At 43.7% G+C, this 20,455-nt stretch overlaps 3 protein-coding genes across 3 annotated transcripts in view; 2 read left to right on the forward strand and 1 right to left on the reverse strand.

Moving 5' to 3' along the window:
- Positions 1-9,624, forward strand: part of Kiaa0100 (KIAA0100 ortholog) — a 36,203-nt gene extending 26,579 nt beyond the window's left edge. The window contains exons 28-39 of the mRNA XM_048364925.1: positions 1,157-1,339; positions 1,666-1,787; positions 2,654-2,809; positions 2,896-3,017; positions 4,712-4,892; positions 5,880-5,966; positions 6,307-6,417; positions 6,554-6,689; positions 6,788-6,918; positions 7,994-8,095; positions 8,377-8,511; positions 8,835-9,624. Coding sequence (XP_048220882.1) covers positions 1,157-1,339; positions 1,666-1,787; positions 2,654-2,809; positions 2,896-3,017; positions 4,712-4,892; positions 5,880-5,966; positions 6,307-6,417; positions 6,554-6,689; positions 6,788-6,918; positions 7,994-8,095; positions 8,377-8,511; positions 8,835-9,014 — 1,646 coding nt within the window. The 3' untranslated portion in view covers positions 9,015-9,624. The remainder of the gene's footprint in view (positions 1-1,156; positions 1,340-1,665; positions 1,788-2,653; positions 2,810-2,895; positions 3,018-4,711; positions 4,893-5,879; positions 5,967-6,306; positions 6,418-6,553; positions 6,690-6,787; positions 6,919-7,993; positions 8,096-8,376; positions 8,512-8,834) is intronic.
- Positions 162-848, reverse strand: LOC125365103 (glycine cleavage system H protein, mitochondrial-like). Its single transcript, XM_048364929.1, has one exon. The coding sequence runs from the start codon at positions 846-848 to the stop codon at positions 327-329; it is 522 nt and encodes a 173-aa protein (XP_048220886.1). The 3' UTR covers positions 162-326.
- A 127-nt stretch (positions 9,625-9,751) lies between the features above and the next one.
- On the forward strand, positions 9,752-13,983 carry Rskr (ribosomal protein S6 kinase related). Its single transcript, XM_048364928.1, has 12 exons — positions 9,752-9,929; positions 10,313-10,561; positions 10,650-10,733; positions 10,853-10,921; positions 11,284-11,353; positions 11,552-11,656; positions 11,829-11,869; positions 12,114-12,141; positions 12,257-12,346; positions 12,435-12,523; positions 12,626-12,736; positions 13,493-13,983. Exons 1-12 carry the CDS (start codon positions 9,873-9,875, stop codon positions 13,718-13,720), a joined length of 1,221 nt encoding a protein of 406 aa, XP_048220885.1. The 5' UTR covers positions 9,752-9,872; the 3' UTR covers positions 13,721-13,983.
- The last annotated feature ends 6,472 nt before the right edge of the window (positions 13,984-20,455 follow it).

Here is a 20,455-nt window from a genome sequence, read left to right on the forward strand (position 1 = left end):
GTGGACTTAAAGTTACAACAGGATGTATGATAACAGTATTATCCTTGAGATACATAATTATAGATTTTTACCCTGGGCAACATATTCTGAATACCAAATCCTAGAGTTTAGTCTAAAACTCATTATTGTAAAAATACAAAACATATGATGTTTGTCTGCAATCATTGGAAAGTGAAGGGTATTTCTCTCATAGCAGTGTTGAGTCGTTGCTTTTCCTACCAGAAAGTGTTGAATTGCTGCAAAATGTTAAAATTTTCATCCACCACTAATTTAGACAACTATGCTGCAGTAAGTTACTTCACTCTAATTTATTCAGGGTTCCATTTTCACTCCTCAATAGATTTTATGTATTTCTCATATGCTTCTTCACTCAGTAGTTCATCTAGTTCTGAAGGATTACTCAGTGTCATCTTTATCAGCCAACCGTCTTCATAACAAGATTTATTGACAAGTCCTGGATTTTCTGCAAGCACTTCATTAACTGCAGTTACTTCTCCTGACACAGGAGAGTAGAGTTCACTGGCAGCTTTCACACTTTCCAAAGCACCAAACTCATCTTGCTTTTTCAATTTTGTCCCAACTTCAGGCAGACTACAGTAAACAACATCTCCCAAAGCTTCCTGTGCAAAATTGCTGATTCCGACAGTTCCAGTTCCATTTTCTGTGATTATCCATTCATGTTTCTCTGTGAATTTACGCACCGACAGCAGAGCGGGCCCCGTGCGCAGCGTCTGGACGGCGTCCGTCCTCGGCCCTGGCGGCCGCGGCGGGCAGCGCGCGGCGGGCGCCAGGGCCGCGCGCAGGCCGCAGGCCGCGGACCCCAGGCTCCGGGCCGCTCGCAGCTCCATGATCTACCGCAGGGGTTCCGAGGGTCGCCGCGCGGGGCCTCCACCACCGGGCCGGCGGGGGCGGGGCGGGGCCTTGTTAACTTTTTGCTTAGCTTGACCTCAGACTAGATCTTCTCCATTTCTACCTCCCAAGTTGCTAGAATTACAGGTGTGAACTATTACTCGCACCCCCCCCCATTCTTAATATTATGCTGGAGTAGGTCCACTTTGTGCTAGGTTGGAGTGAAAGCAATTTCCCAGACATTATACATAGCTGGGATGCTGTCTTATTAAGAATGTCTTTCTCCCACCTCTTTTCTACTTCCTAGATTGGAATCAGCCAGCTGAAGCCCAGCAAGCCCAGCAAGTGCAGCGGATCATTTCACGTTGTAATTGTCGAATGTACTATATTAGTTACAGCCATGACATTGATCCTGAACTAGCAACTCAGATTAAGCCACCTGAGGTTCATGAGAACCAGGAAAAGGAAGATCTCCTCAAGAAGCAGGAAGGTATTCAGGGCTTGAAAAGCTTTTAGGAGAGATCTAGATAGTTTGTGAAAGTAGTTATTTCCTTAGTGGGTTAAGTCTGGAATTATTAAGAATGCTGTTATGTGCTGACACTAATACTTCACATTGTTCTCAAACTTTTGTAAGTTCGTCTTTGAGAGAACAACCTATGAGTCTGAATGGGCATACATGTTTCTTAAGGATCTCTTATTCCCTTTTTCTAGGGTTGACTAACAGAAGTAGTTCTAAATGTGGCTTGGGTTGGGAGATGGAACCAATATTTGGGGAGAAACTTGAGCTTCTTATTTAGCTGCTAACAATTACCCTAGGGGCTGTGGATACCTTCACTCTTATTCATCATGAGTTGGAAATTTCCACCAACCCTGCTCAGTATGCCATGATCCTGGACATTGTCAACAACCTGCTGCTCCATGTAGAACCCAAACGGAAGGTGAGCATGTGCCCTTGTAAGATGCTAGCTCTCCTCAAAGGAACCTCCAAACCTTGTGCTTTATTTGGGATCCAATAAGAAAACCCGTGCTTCACATTGAAAAAGCGCTTTGTGGTATTAGCAGTAGCATTTGAAATTCCACTTATCTAGGAAAGATCTGCGTGAGACTGTAGAGCTTGTTTGCTTGACTTATTTTTTTTTTTCATAGATGATTCTCCAGTCAGTCATCTAAACATCTTTAAAAACAGTAACTAGAAGCTGGGTGCCAGTGGCTCACGCCTGTAATCCTAGCTACTCAGGAGGCTGAGATCTGAGGATTGTGGTTTGAAGCCAGTCCAGGCAGAAAAGTCCCCGTGAGAGAGACTTACCTCCAATTAACCACCCAAAAACTGGAAGTGGCGCTGTGGCTCAAGTGGTAGAGCACTAGCCTTGAGCACAGTGAGGCTCATGGACAGCATCCAGGCCTTGAGTTCAAGCCCCACCACTGACAAAAAACTCCAAAACCAGTATCTAGAGAGAATGAGGGAACAGATGATACTGTGTGGAAGGAAATATAACCCCTCTGTATGTCACCTTTATAATAATAAGTAAATTCTTAAAAAATAAGTACATCCCTTTCCTGTCTCCATCTTCATCCAGTGGGCCCTGCTTATGAAACCCACATTGTCAAATCTTCTCTGACCTCCAGTCTTCTTGCTACTAATGATAATGGCTAGCTTTCGGAAATGATCTCCACTTGTTCTTTATTTAGTTTTATTGTAGCTCAGTGGTAAAACACGTGCATAGCATGCGTGAAGCCTTGGGCTTTATCTTAGCACCACACAAAACAAAAAGATCAAATCCATTTCCCTTCTTAATTCCTTTAGGAGCACAGTGAAAAGAAGCAGCGGGTTAGATTCCAGCTCGAGATCTCTAGCAATCCCGAGGAGCAGCGCAGCAGCATTTTGCATCTGCAGGAGGCTGTGCGGCAGCACGTGGCTCAGATTCGGCACCTAGAGAAACAGATGTATTCTATCATGAAGGTATTCACCTCAGGTTGTCTGAGAACACAGAAAGCTCCTAGGCCAGAGGATCTCTCTTCTTAGTTTCTTATTTCCTGGTTTCCTAGTCTTTGCAGGATGACAGCAAGAATGAGAACCTCCTTGATCTGAATCAGAAGCTTCAGTTGCAGCTAAACCAGGAGAAAGCCAATCTACAGCTAGAAAGTGAAGAGCTTAATATTCTCATCAGGTACTCCAGCAGTCTTTGCCCTTTTCCATTGACCCAGCTGTAAGTGTTTTTTTCTTTCTTTTTTTTTTTTTTTGCCAGTCCTGGGCCTTGGACTCAGGGCCTGAGCACTGTCCCTGGCTTCTTTTTGCTCAAGGCTAGCACTGCCACTTGAGCCATAGTGCCACTTCTGGCCATTTTCTATATATGTGGTGCTGAGGAATTGAACCCAGGGCTTCATGTATACGAGGCAAGCACACTTGCCTCTAGGCCATATTCCCAGCCCTGTTTTTTCTTTCTTGCCCATGTTCTGATAGTCTAACTATAATGTGAATTACCAAAGGCCATTATATGGGTAGATTCTGGTATCTCTTCTTGAATGAGCCTTGCTAGATTTGGCCAAAGAGGGCAACAGCAGGAGAGTCCTTCCTCAGTATCTCCAGTATTGTACTTCTTTTGAGAGAGACTACTGTAAGAAAAGAATGGATTGTTGGGAAGTCTACTAATGTGGTCTTGACACCGTGTATCTAGACGAAAATAACTTGAAGTTAGAGCTGGGCACTGCTAGCTCAAGCCTGTAATCCTAGCTATTCAGGAGGCTGAGATCTGAGGCTTGCTGTTCATAGCCAGCCTGGGCTGAAAAGTCCATGAGATTTATCTCCAATTAAAGCCAGAAATGGAGATGTGGCTCAAGTGGTAGAGTGCAAAAGAAGCTCAAGGGCAGCACCCAGGCCCTGGGTTCAAGTCTCAGGACTGGTACTGAAGAAAAAAAATGAGATTGCTGATATAATCAGGGGTTTCACTACAAGTAACAGGCTACTTTATTAAGAAGCTACAGAGCTAAAAGATGGAATTTGTGGGGCTGGGGATATGGCCTAGTGGCAAGAGTGCTTTCCTCGTATACATGAGGCCCTGGGTTCAATTCCCCAGCACCACATATACAGAAAATGGCCAGAAGTGGCGCTGTGGCTCAAGTGGTAGAGTGCTAGCCTTGAGCAAGAAGAAGCCAGGGACAGTGCTCAGGCCCTGAGTCCAAGCCCCAGGACTGGCCAAAAAAAAAAAAAAAGATGGAATTTGTGTTCCTATAACCCAAGGTGTCAAAAACAAAATAAATCCAAGCTTAAAAAAATGTAGGAACTAGTTAATGTTGAATAGGTGGGTTTTGTTTGTTTGTTTGTTTGTTTTGCCAGTCCTGGGCCTTGGACTCAGGGCCTGACCACTATCCCTGGCTTCTTTTTGCTATAGGCTAGCACTCTGCCACTTGAGCCACAGTGCCACTTCTGGCCATTTTCTATATATGTGGTCCTGGGGAATTGAACCCAGGGCTTTATGTATACGAGGCAAGCATACTTGCCACTAGGCCATATTCCCAGCCCTAGAATAGGTTTATGACTAGCTAACTTAGAATAGGTTCATCTCTAGGTATACTGTCTACCTCCATTTTGTTGTTGGTCATGGGGCTTGAACTTAGTGTCCCTGAACTCCTTTGCTCAAGGCTAGCACTCTACCACTTGAGCCACAGAACTGCTTCCAATTTTCTGGTGGTTAATTGGAGATAAGAGTCTCACAAACTTTCTTGCCCCGACTGGCTTTGAATTGTGACTCTCAGATTTCAGCCTCCTGACTAGGATTACAGCTGTGAACCACCAGTGTCCAGCTCTATCTCCATTTTAAATGCTGTTTTCCTTATTGGGTTTGGCGCTCATATCTATTTACAGGTGTTTTAAGGATTTCCAGTTACAGCGGGCCAACAAGATGGAGCTGCGAAAGCAGCAAGAAGATGTGAGTGTGGTCCGCCGCACTGAGTTTTACTTTGCTCAGGCACGTTGGCGCCTGACAGAGGAAGATGGACAGTTGGGAATTGCTGAACTAGAGCTGCAGAGGTTCCTGTACAGTAAGGTATCTGGAATGTACAGTCACTCACACAAAGAAAATTGTGCTGAGGCATCGACCTATCCCTAGAATCTAACTCATAAACAGAGGCCTTTTTTTTTTTTTTTTTTTTTGCCAGTCCTGGGGCTTGAACTCAGGGCCTGAGCACTGTCCCTGGCTTCTTTTTGCTCAAGGCTAGCACTCTGCCTCTTGAGCCACAGCACCACTTCCAGCTTTTTCTGCTTATGTGGTGCTGAGGAATTGAACCCAGGGCTTCATGTATGCTAGGCAAGCACTCTACCACTAAACCACATTCCCAGCCCCGAGAGGCCAACTTGTATGATCATTAAGGATGATCAGGATCAGAAACATAAGCAGAGCTCCCTTAGATACCTCAGCTTATAATAAAAAAAAAATGATACAGATGTAGATGAGTTTGAAGATGACTATCCTTAGAAGTGTGGGGAAGGGATACTTTCCTGAAAATAGGTACTGATATGGGGAAAAGGGACATCATTCATTGCTTCTTTCACAAGGGATGTTTGGAAATGAATGAGAACATTTTTTGTGTATGTTTTGGTATTAGGGCTTGAACTTGGCCTGGTCTTGTAGCTTTTTCACTCAAGGCTGGCACTCTGCCACTTGAGCCACTGCTCAAGTTTTTGGTGGTTAATTGCAGATAAGATTGTCTTGGACATTCCTACTTGGGCTGGCTTTGAACAAGGATCCTCAGATTTCAGCCCCTTGAGTAGCCAGGATTACCTATGAGACTCACCAGTTCTTACCTCAAGAGAACATTTTTTTAATGTTGGAATAACTACAAATTACTATTAGCATTTAGTGACCAGGAAAAACACTGAATTACAGGTTATATTGATTGTATGGGACTAAAAGAGATATCAAAGCTTTAGACTACATGCCAGGAGAACCTGAAAACAAACAGGATATGTAGCTGTTATCTCATAAGCTCCTGAGAAAAGCATAAGTGGACGGTGGCAAAATCTGTCTTTATAGGTGAATAAGTCTGATGATACAGCAGAACATCTTCTGGAGTTGGGCTGGTTCACTATGAACAACCTCCTTCCTAATGCTGTCTATAAGGTAAGTCTTATTTAAATTTTTTAAACTTCCTTTCTTTGGGGCTAGGATTGAATTTAGCCTTGTATGTGCTGGACAAGCCTTCTTTATAACCTAGCTATATAGAAAGTCTTATTTCCCCATTCCTAGCCTGCTCATACTTCTCAGCAGAGGGCATTTATAAGGATCCTTACACATGAACCTACTACAAAAAATAATGTGATTGGAGATGGTGAAGGCTTGCTTGGTTTAGGAAGACCATTGTCCTTCCTCTCCTCTAGATTTGTGGGCTAATTCATGGGTTGATTAGTAGATTGATATTTCTGGAGGACATTCAATCTGGCTGTTTCACTCCATCCTACAGGTAGTCTTGCGCCCCCAGAGCTCCTGCCAGTCTGGGCGACAGCTAGCCCTGCGCCTCTTCAGCAAAGTCCGACCCCCTGTTGGGGGTATCTCTGTTAAGGAACACTTTGAGGTTAGTAAACAGTCCCTTGAGAACCAAGGATTGGAGGGCATGCCAGAGCTATCAGTGTGTGCCATGTTATTTAGGGGAAGGAAACTGAGTGATCATGTCTGAACTTAAGTACTTCTTCAACCCTGTCACCCTGTAGGTAAATGTAGTGCCTCTCACCATCCAGCTGACACACCAGTTTTTCCATAGAATGATGGGCTTTTTCTTTCCTGGCCGAAGTGTGGAAGATGATGAAGTTGGTGATGAAGAGGATAAATCAAAACTAGTGACAACTGGTAAGACCATTTATGGTAGAGTGCCAGAAATAAAGGGTGGCAGCTCAAGACAACTGCGGCTTCAGATAGAAAATGACAGTATGTTTGCTTTTCTATAGGAATACCAGTGGTGAAGCCTCGGCAGCTAATAGCAACAGATGATGCAGTACCACTGGGCCCTGGGAAGGGTGTGGCACAGGGCTTAACTCGAAGTTCTGGGGTCAGAAGGTCATTTCGGAAATCACCTGAGGTATCACACATGACCCTGATGATTTAAAAAAAAAAAAAAAAAAAAAGAATCCAAGTGTAGTGGCATAACTAATCCCAGGTATGAGTTTGAGGTCACCTTGTGCTGCATAGTAAGACCTTGTCTCAGAAAGGGGGGCAAGGGGCTAGAGAAGGGTCAAACAATAGATCACCTGCCTAGCAATCCCAGGACCCTGGGGGTTTTAAATCCCTCGTACCACAAAAAAAAAGAAAGAAAAAAAAAGATGAGTGAAATAAAATATATACTTCAGTGGCCTTGTGGTTGCTGGGTTTTTGTATTGTTTTGATTTGTTTTTGCCAATATAGAGGCTTGAACTTAGGTTCTTACTCTTGCTACTTGGCTGGTACCTTATCAGTTGAGCCATGCCTCTAGCACAGCTTTTTTCTGGTTGTTTTGGAGATGGAATGGAATCTCTTGGGCTTTTCTGTTCTAGCTGGCTTGAAACCACAGTCCTCAGGATCTTAGCCTCCTAGATTATAGGCATGGACAATTGGTGAATGCCTTTATTTTTTGCCAGTCCTAGGGCTTGAACTCAGAGCCTGTGTGCTGTGCCTAAGCTTTTGCCTAAGGCTAGCACTGTAGCACTTGAGCTACAGCACCACTTCCTGCCTTTTCTGTTTATGTGCTGAGGAATCAAACCCAGGGCTTTGTGCCTGTTAGGCAAGCACTCTACTGCTAGCCACATTCCCAGCCCTGCCTTTTTTTTTTTTTTTGGCCAGTCCTGGGGCTTGGACTCAGGGCCTGAGCACTGTCCCTGGCTTCTTTTTGCTCAAAGCTAGTACTCTGCCTCTTGAGCCATAGCGCCACTTCTGGCCGATCTTCTATATATGTGGTGCTGAGAATCGAGCCCAGGGCTTCATGTATATGAGGCAAGCACTCTTGCCACTAGGCCATATTCCCTGCCTTTTTGTTTTTTAAAAGGAGAATTGTGAGAGTTTCTCTTGAGTCTGTATCCTTTGAGACTTCTGCAGGGCTGAAAGGAGAGGTCAATATTTAGGGTCCTTTGTTTCTTCTTCTGATGGTGTTAAGCCCTCATACTCTTTTCTTGCTTTTTTAGCACCCTGTGGATGATATTGACAAGATGAAAGAGCGAGCTGCTATGAACAACTCCTTCATTTACATAAAGATTCCACAGGTTCCACTGTGTGTCAGCTATAAGGTGTGTATCTCCCCAGTACTTCCTAGAACAGGGTGGGAAAGGAACCAGGTTAGACCATCAGAGATTATAGACAGATAGCCAGCTCCTTGTAAAGCTGAGTCATGAGTTATCAATCTGCTGTTCCTTCCACAAGAGTCAGCATCATTACCAGACTAAGTTAAGGGGCTATCAAACCTGTATGTTAAGTTCCTACTTAGGACTTAAACTCATTTACTGGCTTAGACTCAAAATAGCACTGATGTATTTTGTTTTCTCTTTTCTTCCCTCTTCTTCACTTACAGGGTGAGAAGAACAGTGTGGATTGGGGTGACCTTAACCTGGTGCTGCCTTGTCTGGAATACCACAACAACACATGGACATGGCTAGACTTTGCCATGGCTGTCAAAAGAGACAGCAGAAAAGCTCTGGTTGCCCAGGTATTCCATCAGGACTCATAGCTGTCTGTCTGATTAGGAGCTAATAAGCAAGATCTACTCCAGTATGTTTTGTTCTAGGGTATATTACTGCTGTGTAAGGGGACGATTGACTGTTGCTAACTACCATTAATTTTAGGGAAATAAAATCTGCTATAGCTTCTAATTTAGAATGGGTTCTAATTAGACTGTTAGCTTCTTGAAAGCAGAACACATTTTGTCATTGTGTCTTGAAGTTTAATAAATATTAGTTGAAGTCATTCACTTTGAATTAATTCTGCTTGTTACACTAATATTTTACCTTTTGATCCTCTCCAACTTGCCAGGTAATCAAAGAAAAGCTAAGGCTGAAGCCTGCAACAGGGTCTGATATCCGGGGAAAGCAGGAAGCTAAATCAGACGTGAATATGCAACAGCAGGAAGAAGAGAAAGCTCGACTCCTCATCGGTTTAAGTGTGGGTGACAAGAACCTCGGGAAGAAGTCCATCTTTGGCAGGCGCAAGTGATCTGTCAATCAAGTGGCTGCAGTACAAGATCTGAGATCTGACTCTGGCTCACGCTCCAGGGACTTGTGGGATGGACTTGTGGGGGTTTGGAACCCATGGGGTACTATGGAGACAGGCACTGTTCTTTAGAAGGTGGTTTGTTCCCTGAAGGGTGTGTAGACAGTAATACTGAGTTCCATCTGATGTGAGTCACACCTGGGGCCAGAGAGGCAACATAAGAACCAGACCAGAGAATGAGCCCAGGGGCTGGGTTCCAGTTCTGTTCAGGTCAACTGAAAGGGTGGGGGGATAATTCTGATTAAGTGCGATAAATTTTTATAAAAAGACACATATATATAAAAATATATATACATATATATATATTTCTAAGTGTAACTGCTCTCCCCATGTGCCAGGAAGCTGAGGGGAGGGGACTTGATCTCTGTCTTACTCCACTGCCTTGTATGATAATGGTATGAGTGTTCAGGGGGAATCTATATGTTGACTTGGGAGGATGATAGTAGGAGCCAGGGCTGGCCATGAGTGCCCTACTCTTCCCCCTGGGGTATGCCTTGGGAATGGCCAAAAAAAAAATAAGATTTAAAGAGGAAAAAAAATATTTTAAATTTGATGCTGGCTTGGTTTTTCTTTCTTTTTAAAATTATGTTGAGTACATGTGTTCAACCTGTGTTTTTCACTCCCCGTAGCTGCCACTGTGATGAGGGTGGCCTCTTTCTCCTCTGTCTTGCTACTAGCCCAGAGCCAATGAGTCTGCATGTCCAAAGAGGCGGGCTCATGTGTAATTCAGCATCAGGGGAGGAATTGCTTATGTAACTGGGACAGCAGATTTAACAGAAGGAGAGAAGGCAGAGGCTGGGGATGGGAGCAATGAGCTGTCGACAGGGGCAACAGACCCAGGTGGCTGTTCCTCACAAGGTAGGCTGTGGGGCTCTGGTGGCCTGTAATGGAAAAGTGATGGATGTATGGGCCTCAGGCCCAGGAAGTACCTGGTTAGAGGCATGTTACTGATACCCAGCCTGGGAGTGGGGCAGAGAGGCTACAATGTGAAAGCACTGTAGCCTTGATTGAGGCATAGGCTTAGGTTGGGTCTTTGATTGATCATGAAGAAAATGCCCAATAATTATTTTCCTAAAGGCTTTGAATTATGTCTAGGTAAACTAATTCTACTACAAAGCCAGGAGTATGGGAATTTGGCCTGTGTTCAGAATGTACTTTTAGGGGTTGAGACTTGAGGGAGAGGAATGCCTGTTAATGTATGCAGAATTTGGCAGGTTTAGCATGGCTCCTTTGCTTCTCAGCAGAGTGGCAACATCCAGGGTCCCTGGGCCCGAGGCTGGAAGAACCTCTGGTCTGGTGTGGGAATCATCAGGTCAGATCTGGAAGAATTATGTGAACCACTGAGGCATCAATGCCTGCCCCTGAAGCCCCTACAGCCAGCCCCATTACTAATAGAGAAGCCTCTCTCTGAGTGGCCAGTGCCTCAGTTCATCAACCTCTTTCTGCCGGAATTTCCCATGAGGCCCATTAGAGGGCAGCAGCAGCTGAAGGTAGGTCACTGGAATCCCTGAGAGGGGTCTACTGGGAAAGATAAAGAAAACCGGGCTCAAATGCCCTGTTGTCCATTTCTCTGTACAGATTTTGGGTCTTGTGGCTAAAGGCTCTTTTGGAATTGTCCTGAAAGTGCTAGATTCTTCCCAGAAAGCTGTATTTGCTGTGAAGGTAGGGGCTTGGGTATTCTTCCACAATATTCTAGTTCCCACTTCCAACCTAATTCCAGAGAGATTAGGAGAAATAAATTCAACACCACTATTCTCTGTGAGTTTTCTCTCCTTTTATAGGTGGTACCCAAGATAAAAGTCCTACAGAGGAATACACTGAGGCAGTGCAAAGAGGAGGTTAGCATCCAGGTATGCACCAGAGAATACCAGGAAACATGGTGGGAAGAAATTACAGGAGGGTAAAGCACCTTTATTCAGTTTTCCTCCTTTTCCTGATTCTACCTGCTGTTGTCAACCTTAGTTTAATACCAAAGTAAACCCTGGGAAATTAGCTATTAGCTCTCAACACAGATATTCCTGCCAGGGAAATCCGTGTCTCTTGTGCTGGTTACAGGATTGCCAGGCAGTCAGTCCCGATTAATGATTCTCCATGAACTCAGAGGTGAAGCAGCAGTTCATTTTCTGCACAACTAGGTCATACCTCATGTCTAGGCTACCTTAATGCTCAATAACCCTATTCTTTCCTAACCACTTGTTTTCTTTGTCCCTAGCGGCAGATCAACCATCCTTTTGTCCACAGCTTGGGGGACAGCTGGCAGGGGAAGCGGCATCTCTTCATTAGTGAGTGATTGGCCTCTTCTTATCCCCAGGCTCAATCTGCATTCTCCCCACCCAAGCTTATCTCTTTGGGCTGTTCCCTTTCTCATTATACCTCCCTATCCCAAAGGGAGAGGGAATAGCAAGTGGGCATCAGTTTGGAGAGGAGGCCCTATGATGCCTTGAAGCCCAGGCATTACCTAGACTTCTGGTCCTTTGCAGTGTGTAGGTACTGCAGCACAGATCTGTACTCCCTGTGGTCTGCTGTTGGCTGCTTTCCTGAGGCCTCTGTCCGTCTCTTTGCAGCTGAACTGGTCCTAGTGTTGTGTAAGTGAAACAGTGGTACCTCTACCAGAGGGGAGAAATTAAGTTGTGGGAGGAGAGAAGGGAATTGATACTCTAGAAGTCACAGAATATGAATCGTAATGGGGTAGAGGTTACCAAGTAAAGTAGTTGACAAGAGAGCTTCAGTGCACCTCTTGCTTGCTGTTATTCACAGGCTATCTCCATGACTTGGGCATTATCCATCGAGATGTGAAGGTAGGGCTAAGTGTTTTTTCCTTAGTCTGAGGAGGGGCCTCAGTAAGTTCTAACAAATCCAAGGAGGTAGGTGGGGAGTTGAGAACTATTGATCTTGGGGGTCACTTGTGGAGGCTAATGATTTGAGTCAGAGCCCTCCCAAGTACGTAATAAATACTGAGTAAGGTACCTTCTCCATTTGGTGGGTATACATGGGTAAAAGAAAAAAAAGAGGAAGAATAATTTCTTACTGGTGATCTTTCAGATGGAGAATATTCTTCTGGATGAACGAGGTAAGGTTCTTTCCTTCACTAGCCCAGAATGAGAATTACCTCCATTAGGGGAAAAAAAAAATAACGACTAAGGCGTGGAACCGAGAGGTACTGTCACCTTTATCTTCTTTTATAGGCCATCTGAAACTAACAGACTTTGGTCTGTCCCGCCACCTGTCCCAGGGAACCCGAGCCTATACTATTTGTGGCACTCTTCAGTACATGGGTGAGAGTGGCTAAGAGCTGGTGGATAGACATTGGAATGGAGGATATAGTCAAAGGATGTCAATAACAAGTGTCTTTCAAATCCTTAGCCCCAGAGGTGCTGAGTGGTGGGCCTTACAACCATGCTGCTGATTGGTGGTCCTTGGGTATCTTACTTTTCTCTCTGGCAACTGGGAAGGTGAGAGAATGGTAGTACTGTTGGTCAGAGAAGAGAGCTTTGCTCTCTGTTGGGAAGAAGGAAGACCTTAGAGAGGCTTTATCATCTATATCTTCCATTCAGTTCCCAGTGGCAGCAGAGAGAGATCATGTGGCCATGTTGGCACGTGTGACCCACTCTGACTCTGAGATTCCAGCTTCTCTTAACCAGGAGCTCTCACTCCTGCTCCATGAGGTAAGGATGAGCACTACTTTTCTTCTTGACTACCAAACTATCCTCTTTCTTTCTCCCTCTCTCTCCCTTGTCATTGAAGTGATATTTCCTTATTCGTCTGACTGATTTTTTTTTTTTTTGGAGGGGAAGGAGTATGCTTCAACTTGAGCAGCTATTTTTCCTCTCAGCAGCACTTTAGATTTAATTTCTGAATTTCTGGTATCCCAAATGCCTTCCTCATCTAAAAAGATAGATCTGCTTCCAAATAAAGAATACCAACACTGATTGTACTTTTGCCATCTGAAAATATACAAACACAGATCCTTTGTGCCCAACTTGTGCCTCAAATCAGCCTCAGTTTCTCTTTGTTTTACAAATCTTACTTACTTTATTTATTATTTATTTATTTTATTTTATTTTTATTTATTTATTTATTTATTTTTTTGGGTCAGTCCTGGGGCTTGGACTCAGGGCCTGAGCACTGTCCCTGGCTTCTTTTTGCTCAAGGCTAGCACTCTGCCACTTGAGCCACAGTGCCACTTCTGGCCATTTTCTGTATATGTGGTGCTGGGGAATCGAACCCAGGGCCTCATGTATATGAGGCAGGCACTCTTGCCACTAGGCCATATCCCAGCCCACAAATCTTACTTTAATTGAGTTTTTTTGTGTTTTTTTTTTTTTTTTTTTTTTTTTTGCTGCTATCCACAGCTCCATGAACTTCTCTCTCCCTTGTCATTTTCTTTGTTTAAATATCCATTGTACGTTATTTCCCTTCAGCTCTTATGCCAGAACCCCCTCCACCGACTGCGCTATCTACACCACTTCCAGGTCCACCCTTTCTTTAGGGGTGTGGCCTTTGACCCAGAGCTCCTACAGAAGCAGCCAGTGAACTTTGTCGTGGAGTCACAAGTTACTCAGCCCAGTCCATTGGAGTTGATGCCCTTCCAGGACTTTGACTGTGATCTGGAATCCTTCCTGGTCCACTCCATTTCCTCTCTACTGTAGATTGGGGCCTAGCTGGAAACCTGAGACTCTTCACTGTCAATTCAGTATGATCATCTTGATGATCCAGTTTTCATTCTGTAGCTTCTTATTGTTTATCTTAGCATCCTACCATTGGCAGTCACAACTGATCCTAGTCCTTTCCCCTTTTCAATTCATCTCTGACCAGCATGGTGACTTTGCTTCACTTCTCTAGTACTCTTACCCTTAAATTGACAACCAAAGGCTTCTTTTGCCTTTTCCTCTCCTTGTTTCTCTGCCAGGTTTCTTTTCTTTTCCTTTTTTTTTTTGTGTGTGTGTGTGTGTGTGTTCTGGTACTAGGGCTTGAACTCAGGGCCTGGGCACTGTCCCTTAGCTTTTTCACTCAAGGCTGATGTTCCACTTCTTGCTTTTTGGTAATTAATTGGAAATAAAGAGTCTCACAGATTTTCCTGCCTGGGATGGCTTTGAATAATGATCCTCAGATCTCAGTCTTCTGAGTTAGCTAGGATTACAGTTGTGAGCCTTTGGCACCTAGCTTGCTATATTTCTTTTCTTGGGCAGTAATGACACTTCATGGGCAATTAAGGTGCTTCTTGTTTAATCAACTAGTCAGAAACATTGAGAATATTTTTGACAATATCAAAAACTGAGAGTTATGAATATGCAGCTAAGAAACATCTGGGGGTTTGAGGTCAGTCATCAATAAATTTAATTTTTAAAAATTAGAAAACTAATCCAGTAGCTTAATATAAGGAAGAAACTGAAACTTGGGTAGGTTAAATGTTTTTTTCTCTGGGGTAACTGGAACAGCTATCCAAATATTTTCCAAAACAAAACCTCAAAAGACAGGATTGTGGTTCATATTTATAATCCTAGCTACTCAGGAGGCTGAGATCTGAAGGATCACAGTTCAAAGCTAAGCCTATGGGACTTCATCTCCAAAATAAGCAGCAAAGAGCAGGGGTGGAGGCATGCCTTAAGTGGCAAAGCACCAGCTGAGCAAATAGGATGCCCTGAGTTCAAACCCTAATACTAACAAAATGGATAGACATAGGATTAAATGGACCATTTCCCCTAGACAACCCAGGATTCAGATTTTTTTTTTTTTTTTTTTTTTTTTTTGGCCAGTCCTGGGCCTTGGACTCAGGGCCTGAGCACTGTCCCTGGCTTCTTCCCGCTCAAGGCTAGCACTCTGCCACTTGAGCCACAGCGCCGCTTCTGGCCGTTTTCTGTATATGTGGTGCTGGGGAATCGAACCTAGGGCCTCGTGTATCCGAGGCAGGCACTCTTGCCACTAGGCTATATCCCCAGCCCCAGGATTCAGATTTTGATAGGCAAATCAAGGGATTCAAAATCACATTAACATTAAGATTTAAGGATGAAGATGTAGTTAAAGAACCTTATTCTTGGGTTGAGCATGTGGCTTAGCGGTAGAGTGCTTGCCTAGAATGCATGAATCTCTGGGTTTGATTCCTCAGCATCACATAAAAAGAAAAAACCAGAAGTGGCACTCTGGCTCAAGTGGTAGAGTGCTAGCCTTGAGCAAAAGAAGCTCAAGGACAGCACCCAGACCATGAGTTCAAGCCCTAGGACTGCCCCCCCCCCAAAAAAAAACCTTATTCTTTTGTAAGTAAAACAATCTGGATATTTATGTACATTTCTGATCTTTATAATTTTGAATTAATAACGTCAAAAATCCCATTTTTGTTCTGATATTTGATGGGAGAATATACTTCAGTGCTGTCATTTGTGTGTGTGCCTGTGTGCACATGTGTGCACATGTCAGTACTAGGGTTTAAATTTAGGGCTTTGGTGCTGTCTCCTACCTTTTTTTTTTTTTTTTTTGCCAGTCCTGGGCCTTGGACTCAGGGCCTGAGCACCGTCCCTGGCCTCTTCCCGCTCAAGGCTAGCACTCTGCCACCTGAGCCACAGCACCCCTTCTGGCCGTTTTCCATATATGTGGTGCTGGGGAATCGAACTGAGAGCTTCATGTGTAGGAGGCAAGCACTCTTGCCACTAGGCCATATTCCCAGCCCCCTGTCTCCTACCTTTTTGCCTCAAAGCTGGGACTCTTACCTTTTGAGCTGAAGCTCCACTTTGGCATCTTGCTTGTCAATTGGAGATAAAGAATCTCATTGGCTTTTCTGTCTCAGCTGGCTTTGAATTAAGATTCTCACCATCACAGCCCCCCGAGTAGCTAGGATTACAGGCATGAACCAATGGCACAGGGTGATACCCTATCATTCTTTAGTTATATCTGATCTCTTTTCAGGCCACAAAGAGTGGAGAGTCAGGCCCTGTTGGCCATGTCTGTAATATTAGCAACTCAGGAGGCTGAGATCTGAGGTTATGGTTCGAATCCAGCCCAGGCAGAAAAGTCTGTAAGACTCTCCATCCACTTCAGTTAACCACCACCAGCACCAACAAAAAAATGTAAAAACCAAAGCAAAATTGAAGTTGTAGCTCAAGTGGTAGAGCACTAGCCTTGAGTAGAAAGAACCCAAAGCTCTGAGTTCAAGCCCCTGGACCAGCCCACTCAAAAAAAGTTTAGGAGCATCTTGTGTAATTCTATTTCGTCTGTCTCTGGATTAAGCCAGGCTTTTACTGAATATAAATGGCATTTTTTTAGCCTCTGCAGAATTTTTTTTTTCACTTAAAAGAAATTCATAGCTTGTGTGCCAGTGGCTGACGCCTATAATCCTAGCTACTCAGGAGCCTGAGATCTGAGGATCACAGTTCAAAGCCAGCTCGGGCAGAAAAGTCCCTATGAGACTCTTATCTCCAATTAACCACTCAAAAACCAGAGTGGTGCTGTGGTTCAAGTGGCAGAGCAGCACAAAGAGGCTCAGGGACAGCACCTAGACCCTGAGTTCAAGCCCCAGAACTGACAAAACCCAAACCAAAACAAAAGAAATTCATGGATTTCCACTTTGATAATCTATGTGAATCTTCATGAACTTGACATTATATAAACTGTTTTATCGTAGTTGATAATGTCCTATGTAATGATGCAGGGAAGAAATTTTCTCTGGACCCAGTTGTGATTTTCCTGAATATTAAATATTCATCTGACTATTTTCCTCCTTATACTAATGCTATACCACTAGGAGCTCAATTTGGGGCTCTCCTCCAGGAAGTAATTATGTATTTTGTGACTAGTCACATTCTTGATTCCATCCTCCTTTCCTGCCTTTATTTTCCTTATCATTTTTGTTTTAATCTATCTGTCTATACCTACATCTTTGTAAGCCTTCTTGGAATAAGTTTGGGGTACAAATAAAAAAGAATGTATCCTTTATCCTTTAAATCTCATTTGTTGTCCTTTAGATATTTTTATAGCTTTATTTATTTTTGGAAGTTGTACTGATCCAAGCTATATATTGGATAAAAATCCTGAAGACTAAAAAGAGTTAATGGTTTTCAAAATAGTAGTTAAGAGCATTAGATTGGGATTTAGGATCTCTGGTGCCTGGATCTACCAGTTAAACTATGTCATTGTCTCTAAACAAATCATTTTAATCCTTCGGGATTTTAGTTTTCTGATGCACAAAATGAGTCACCTACAACCTTTGTTTTTGTTTTGTTTTTGTTGCAGTGCTAACATGACCTTGGGTATGCTCGGCAAGCACTATACCACTGAGTTATATCCCCACTCCTAACCACTGGTCTTTTTTTTTTTTTTTTTTTTTTTTTGCCAGTCCTGGGGCTTGAACTCTGGGCCTGAGCAGTGTCCCTGGCTTCTTTTTGCTCAAGGCTAGCACTCTACCACTTGAGCTACAGCACCACTTTTCTGTATATGTGGTGCTGAGGAATCGAACCCAGGGCTTCATGTATACGAGGCAAGCACTCTACCACTATGCTATATTCCCATCCCCACCACTGGTCTCTTAATTGGGGGAATTGGTTTCAGATTTCAAAGATGCTTTTTTAAAGGGAAAAGATGGAACATTTTATTATGTGATGTGTCTGGCCCAGGTAATATCTAGTTACCCAATACTATATGGCCTTTATGATCACAGCAGCACAGCAAGCTAAGGTCTTTAGGGGATGGTTGACTTAATGTCACTTGGAACCATTTTCTACATCATATTAGATAGTTTAGAGACCATGACAGTATTAAAGTAGTTTTAAGTTATTTCTTAAAAGACAACATTTTGAAAAACCTTTCAGTGGTGCATTTCGGCAGTGATTCTCTGGGAATGAAGAAAATCGGAAAGCACCAATTTGAAAGAGCATTGTTCCTTCTCCTAAAATGGCTGTGGGCATGGCTCAAGTATTAAAGTGCTTGCCTAAGAGGTGTAAGGCCTTGAGGTAAATTCCCCAGACTGATAGAAAACTAAATAAACAGGACTGGGAATGTGGCAGAGTACTTGTCTTGTATATGTGAAGCCCTGGGTTCAAGATTCCTCAGCACCACATAAACAGAAAAATTAGAAGTGGCGTTGTGGCTCAAGTGGTAGAGTGCTAGCCTTGAACAAAAAAAAGAAGCCAGAGATAGTGCTCAGGCCCTGACCCCGGGACTAGCACCATAAAAAGAAAAAATAAGTAAACTCATATTCACTGAATATTAACCTGTGTTGTGGGCTTAATTGTGTACGCCCCAAAATCCGTGTAACTCAAAATGTGACTATTTGGAGATAAGATTTTTTTTTTTGGCCAGTCCTGGGCCTTGGACTCAGGGCCTGAGCACTGTCCCTGGCTTCCTTTTTGCTCAAGGCTAGCACTCTGCCACTTGAGCCACAGTGCCACTTCTGGCTGTTTTCTGTATATGTGGTGCTGGGGAATCGAACCCAGGGCCTCATGTATACGAGGCAAGCTCTCTTGCCACTAGGCCATATCCCCAGCCCTGGAGAATAAGATTTTTTAAAAAGGTAAGTTAAAATGGAGGTGTTAAGGACCATCCAAGGGTTGGACCAAGATAAACACACAGAGAAGACTATGTGAAGACAGGAAGAAGATGGAAATAAGAAATGAAATCACTGTTAAAAACATTTATGCAGGGCATTGGTGGTTCTTGCCTGTAATCCTAGCTACTCAGGAGGCTGAGACCTGAGGATCATGATTCAGAACCAGCCCAGGCTTGAAAGTCTATGAGACTCGTGCCAATTAACTACTCAAAAACTGGAAGTGGTGCCTGTGGCTCAAAATGGTGGAGCACTAGCTTTGAGCAAAAGAGCTCAGGGACAGCACTCAGACCCTCAGTTCAAGCCCTATTGTCACACCCACTCACACAAAAACACACATAAAAATCTGGGTTTTTTTTTTTTCCTAATTTATAGATTTTTGTTAGTCGTGGGGCTTGAACTCAGGGCCTGGGCGCTGTCCCTGAGCTCTTCAGCTCAAAGCTAGTGCTCTACCACTTGAGCCACAGTGCCACTTCCACACATAAAAATCTGATGATGGGCTGGGAATGTGGCTTACTGGTAGAGTGCTTGCTTAGTATGCACAAAGCCCTAGGTTCAATTCCTCAGTAACCACATACACAGAAAAAGTGGGATGTGGCACTGTGGCTCAAGTGGCAGAGTGCTAGCCCTGAGCAAAAGAAGCGCATAGACAGTGCTCAGGCCTTGAGTTTAAGCCCGAGGACTGGCAAAAAATAAAAAAATAAATCTGATGAATTAATGACACTAAGTTGAGTAATTCAGATGCTATAAAAGCAAAGATAAACTTTCTGACCAAATTAAGACTAAGCTAGGATATGGATCAAGTGGTAGAGCATCTGTCTAGCAAACCTAAGGCCCTGAGTTCAAGTTCTATACCACTATAAACTATAGCCCAAGGTATTAAATGGATGGACAAATAGATTAAAAAATACATGCATTTGATGACAGCCAATATAACACTTATAAACTCTTATGAAATAGGAAACTTTTTCAGAATAAAGGTAAGGAATATAAAGAGACAAACCAGGGGTGGGAATATGGCCTAGTGGCAAGAGTGTTTGCCTTATAAACATGAAGTTCTAGGTTTGATTTCCCAGCATCGCATATATAGAAAACGGCCAGAAGTGGCGCTGTGGCTCAAGTGGCAGAGTGCTAGCCTTGAGCAAAAAGAAGCCAGGGACAGTGCTCAGGCCCAGAGTCCAAGGCCCAAGACTGGCAAAAAAAAAAAAGAAAAACCAGTTAATTAGATCTTTATTATCAGTTTACTGGCCTTTCAAGACTGTTAAAAGTCTTAGGAAACAAGAAAATGTAAATGTTTAAGAAAATCAGTTTTGGGGCTGGGAATATGGCCTAGTGGCAAGAGTGCTTGCCTCCTACACATGAAGCTCTCAGTTCGATTCCCCAGCACCACATATATGGAAAACGGCCAGAAGGGGCGCTGTGGCTCAGGTGGCAGAGTGCTAGCCTTGAGCGGGAAGAAGCCAGGGATGGTGCTCAGGCCCTGAGTCCAAGGCCCAGGACTGCCCCCCCCCCCCAAAAAAAAAAAAAAAGAAAAATCAGTTTTGCATTAGGCCTACTAAGTAGCTCACACCTGTAATCCCAGCTATTCCAGAGATGAAGATTGGTGGTGGTTTGAAGCTGGCCTGAGCAAAAGTTACAAGATCTTTTCAGCTCAACAAATAAATTCAATCTGGTGGCAGCTATGCAGGAGCCCTAGGTTTAGAGGATTGAGGTCCAAAACTGATCTAGGCAGTGAAAATAATGAAACCAGATGCTGGTGGCTTACGTCTAATCCTAGCTACTCAGAAGGCTGATATCCTGAGGGTCATGGTTTGAAGCCAGTCTGGAGAGAAAAATCCATAATCTCCCATTT

Source organism: Perognathus longimembris, chromosome 17, assembly GCF_023159225.1.
Source record: "Perognathus longimembris pacificus isolate PPM17 chromosome 17, ASM2315922v1, whole genome shotgun sequence".
In the NCBI taxonomy this organism is placed as follows: domain Eukaryota; kingdom Metazoa; phylum Chordata; class Mammalia; order Rodentia; family Heteromyidae; genus Perognathus; species Perognathus longimembris.

Excerpts from the sequence above, each read along its gene's own strand:
- LOC125365103 (XM_048364929.1), bottom strand. The coding sequence starts at position 848 with ATGGAGCTGCGAGCGGCCCGGAGCCTGGGGTCCGCGGCCTGCGGCCTG.
- Rskr (XM_048364928.1), top strand. The coding sequence starts at position 9,873 with ATGGGAGCAATGAGCTGTCGACAGGGGCAACAGACCCAGGTGGCTGTT. Across the intron at positions 12,347-12,434 it reads TGGCACTCTTCAGTACATGG|CCCCAGAGGTGCTGAGTGGT; the intron begins GTGAGAGTGGCT and ends TCAAATCCTTAG. Across the intron at positions 12,737-13,492 it reads TCTCACTCCTGCTCCATGAG|CTCTTATGCCAGAACCCCCT; the intron begins GTAAGGATGAGC and ends ATTTCCCTTCAG.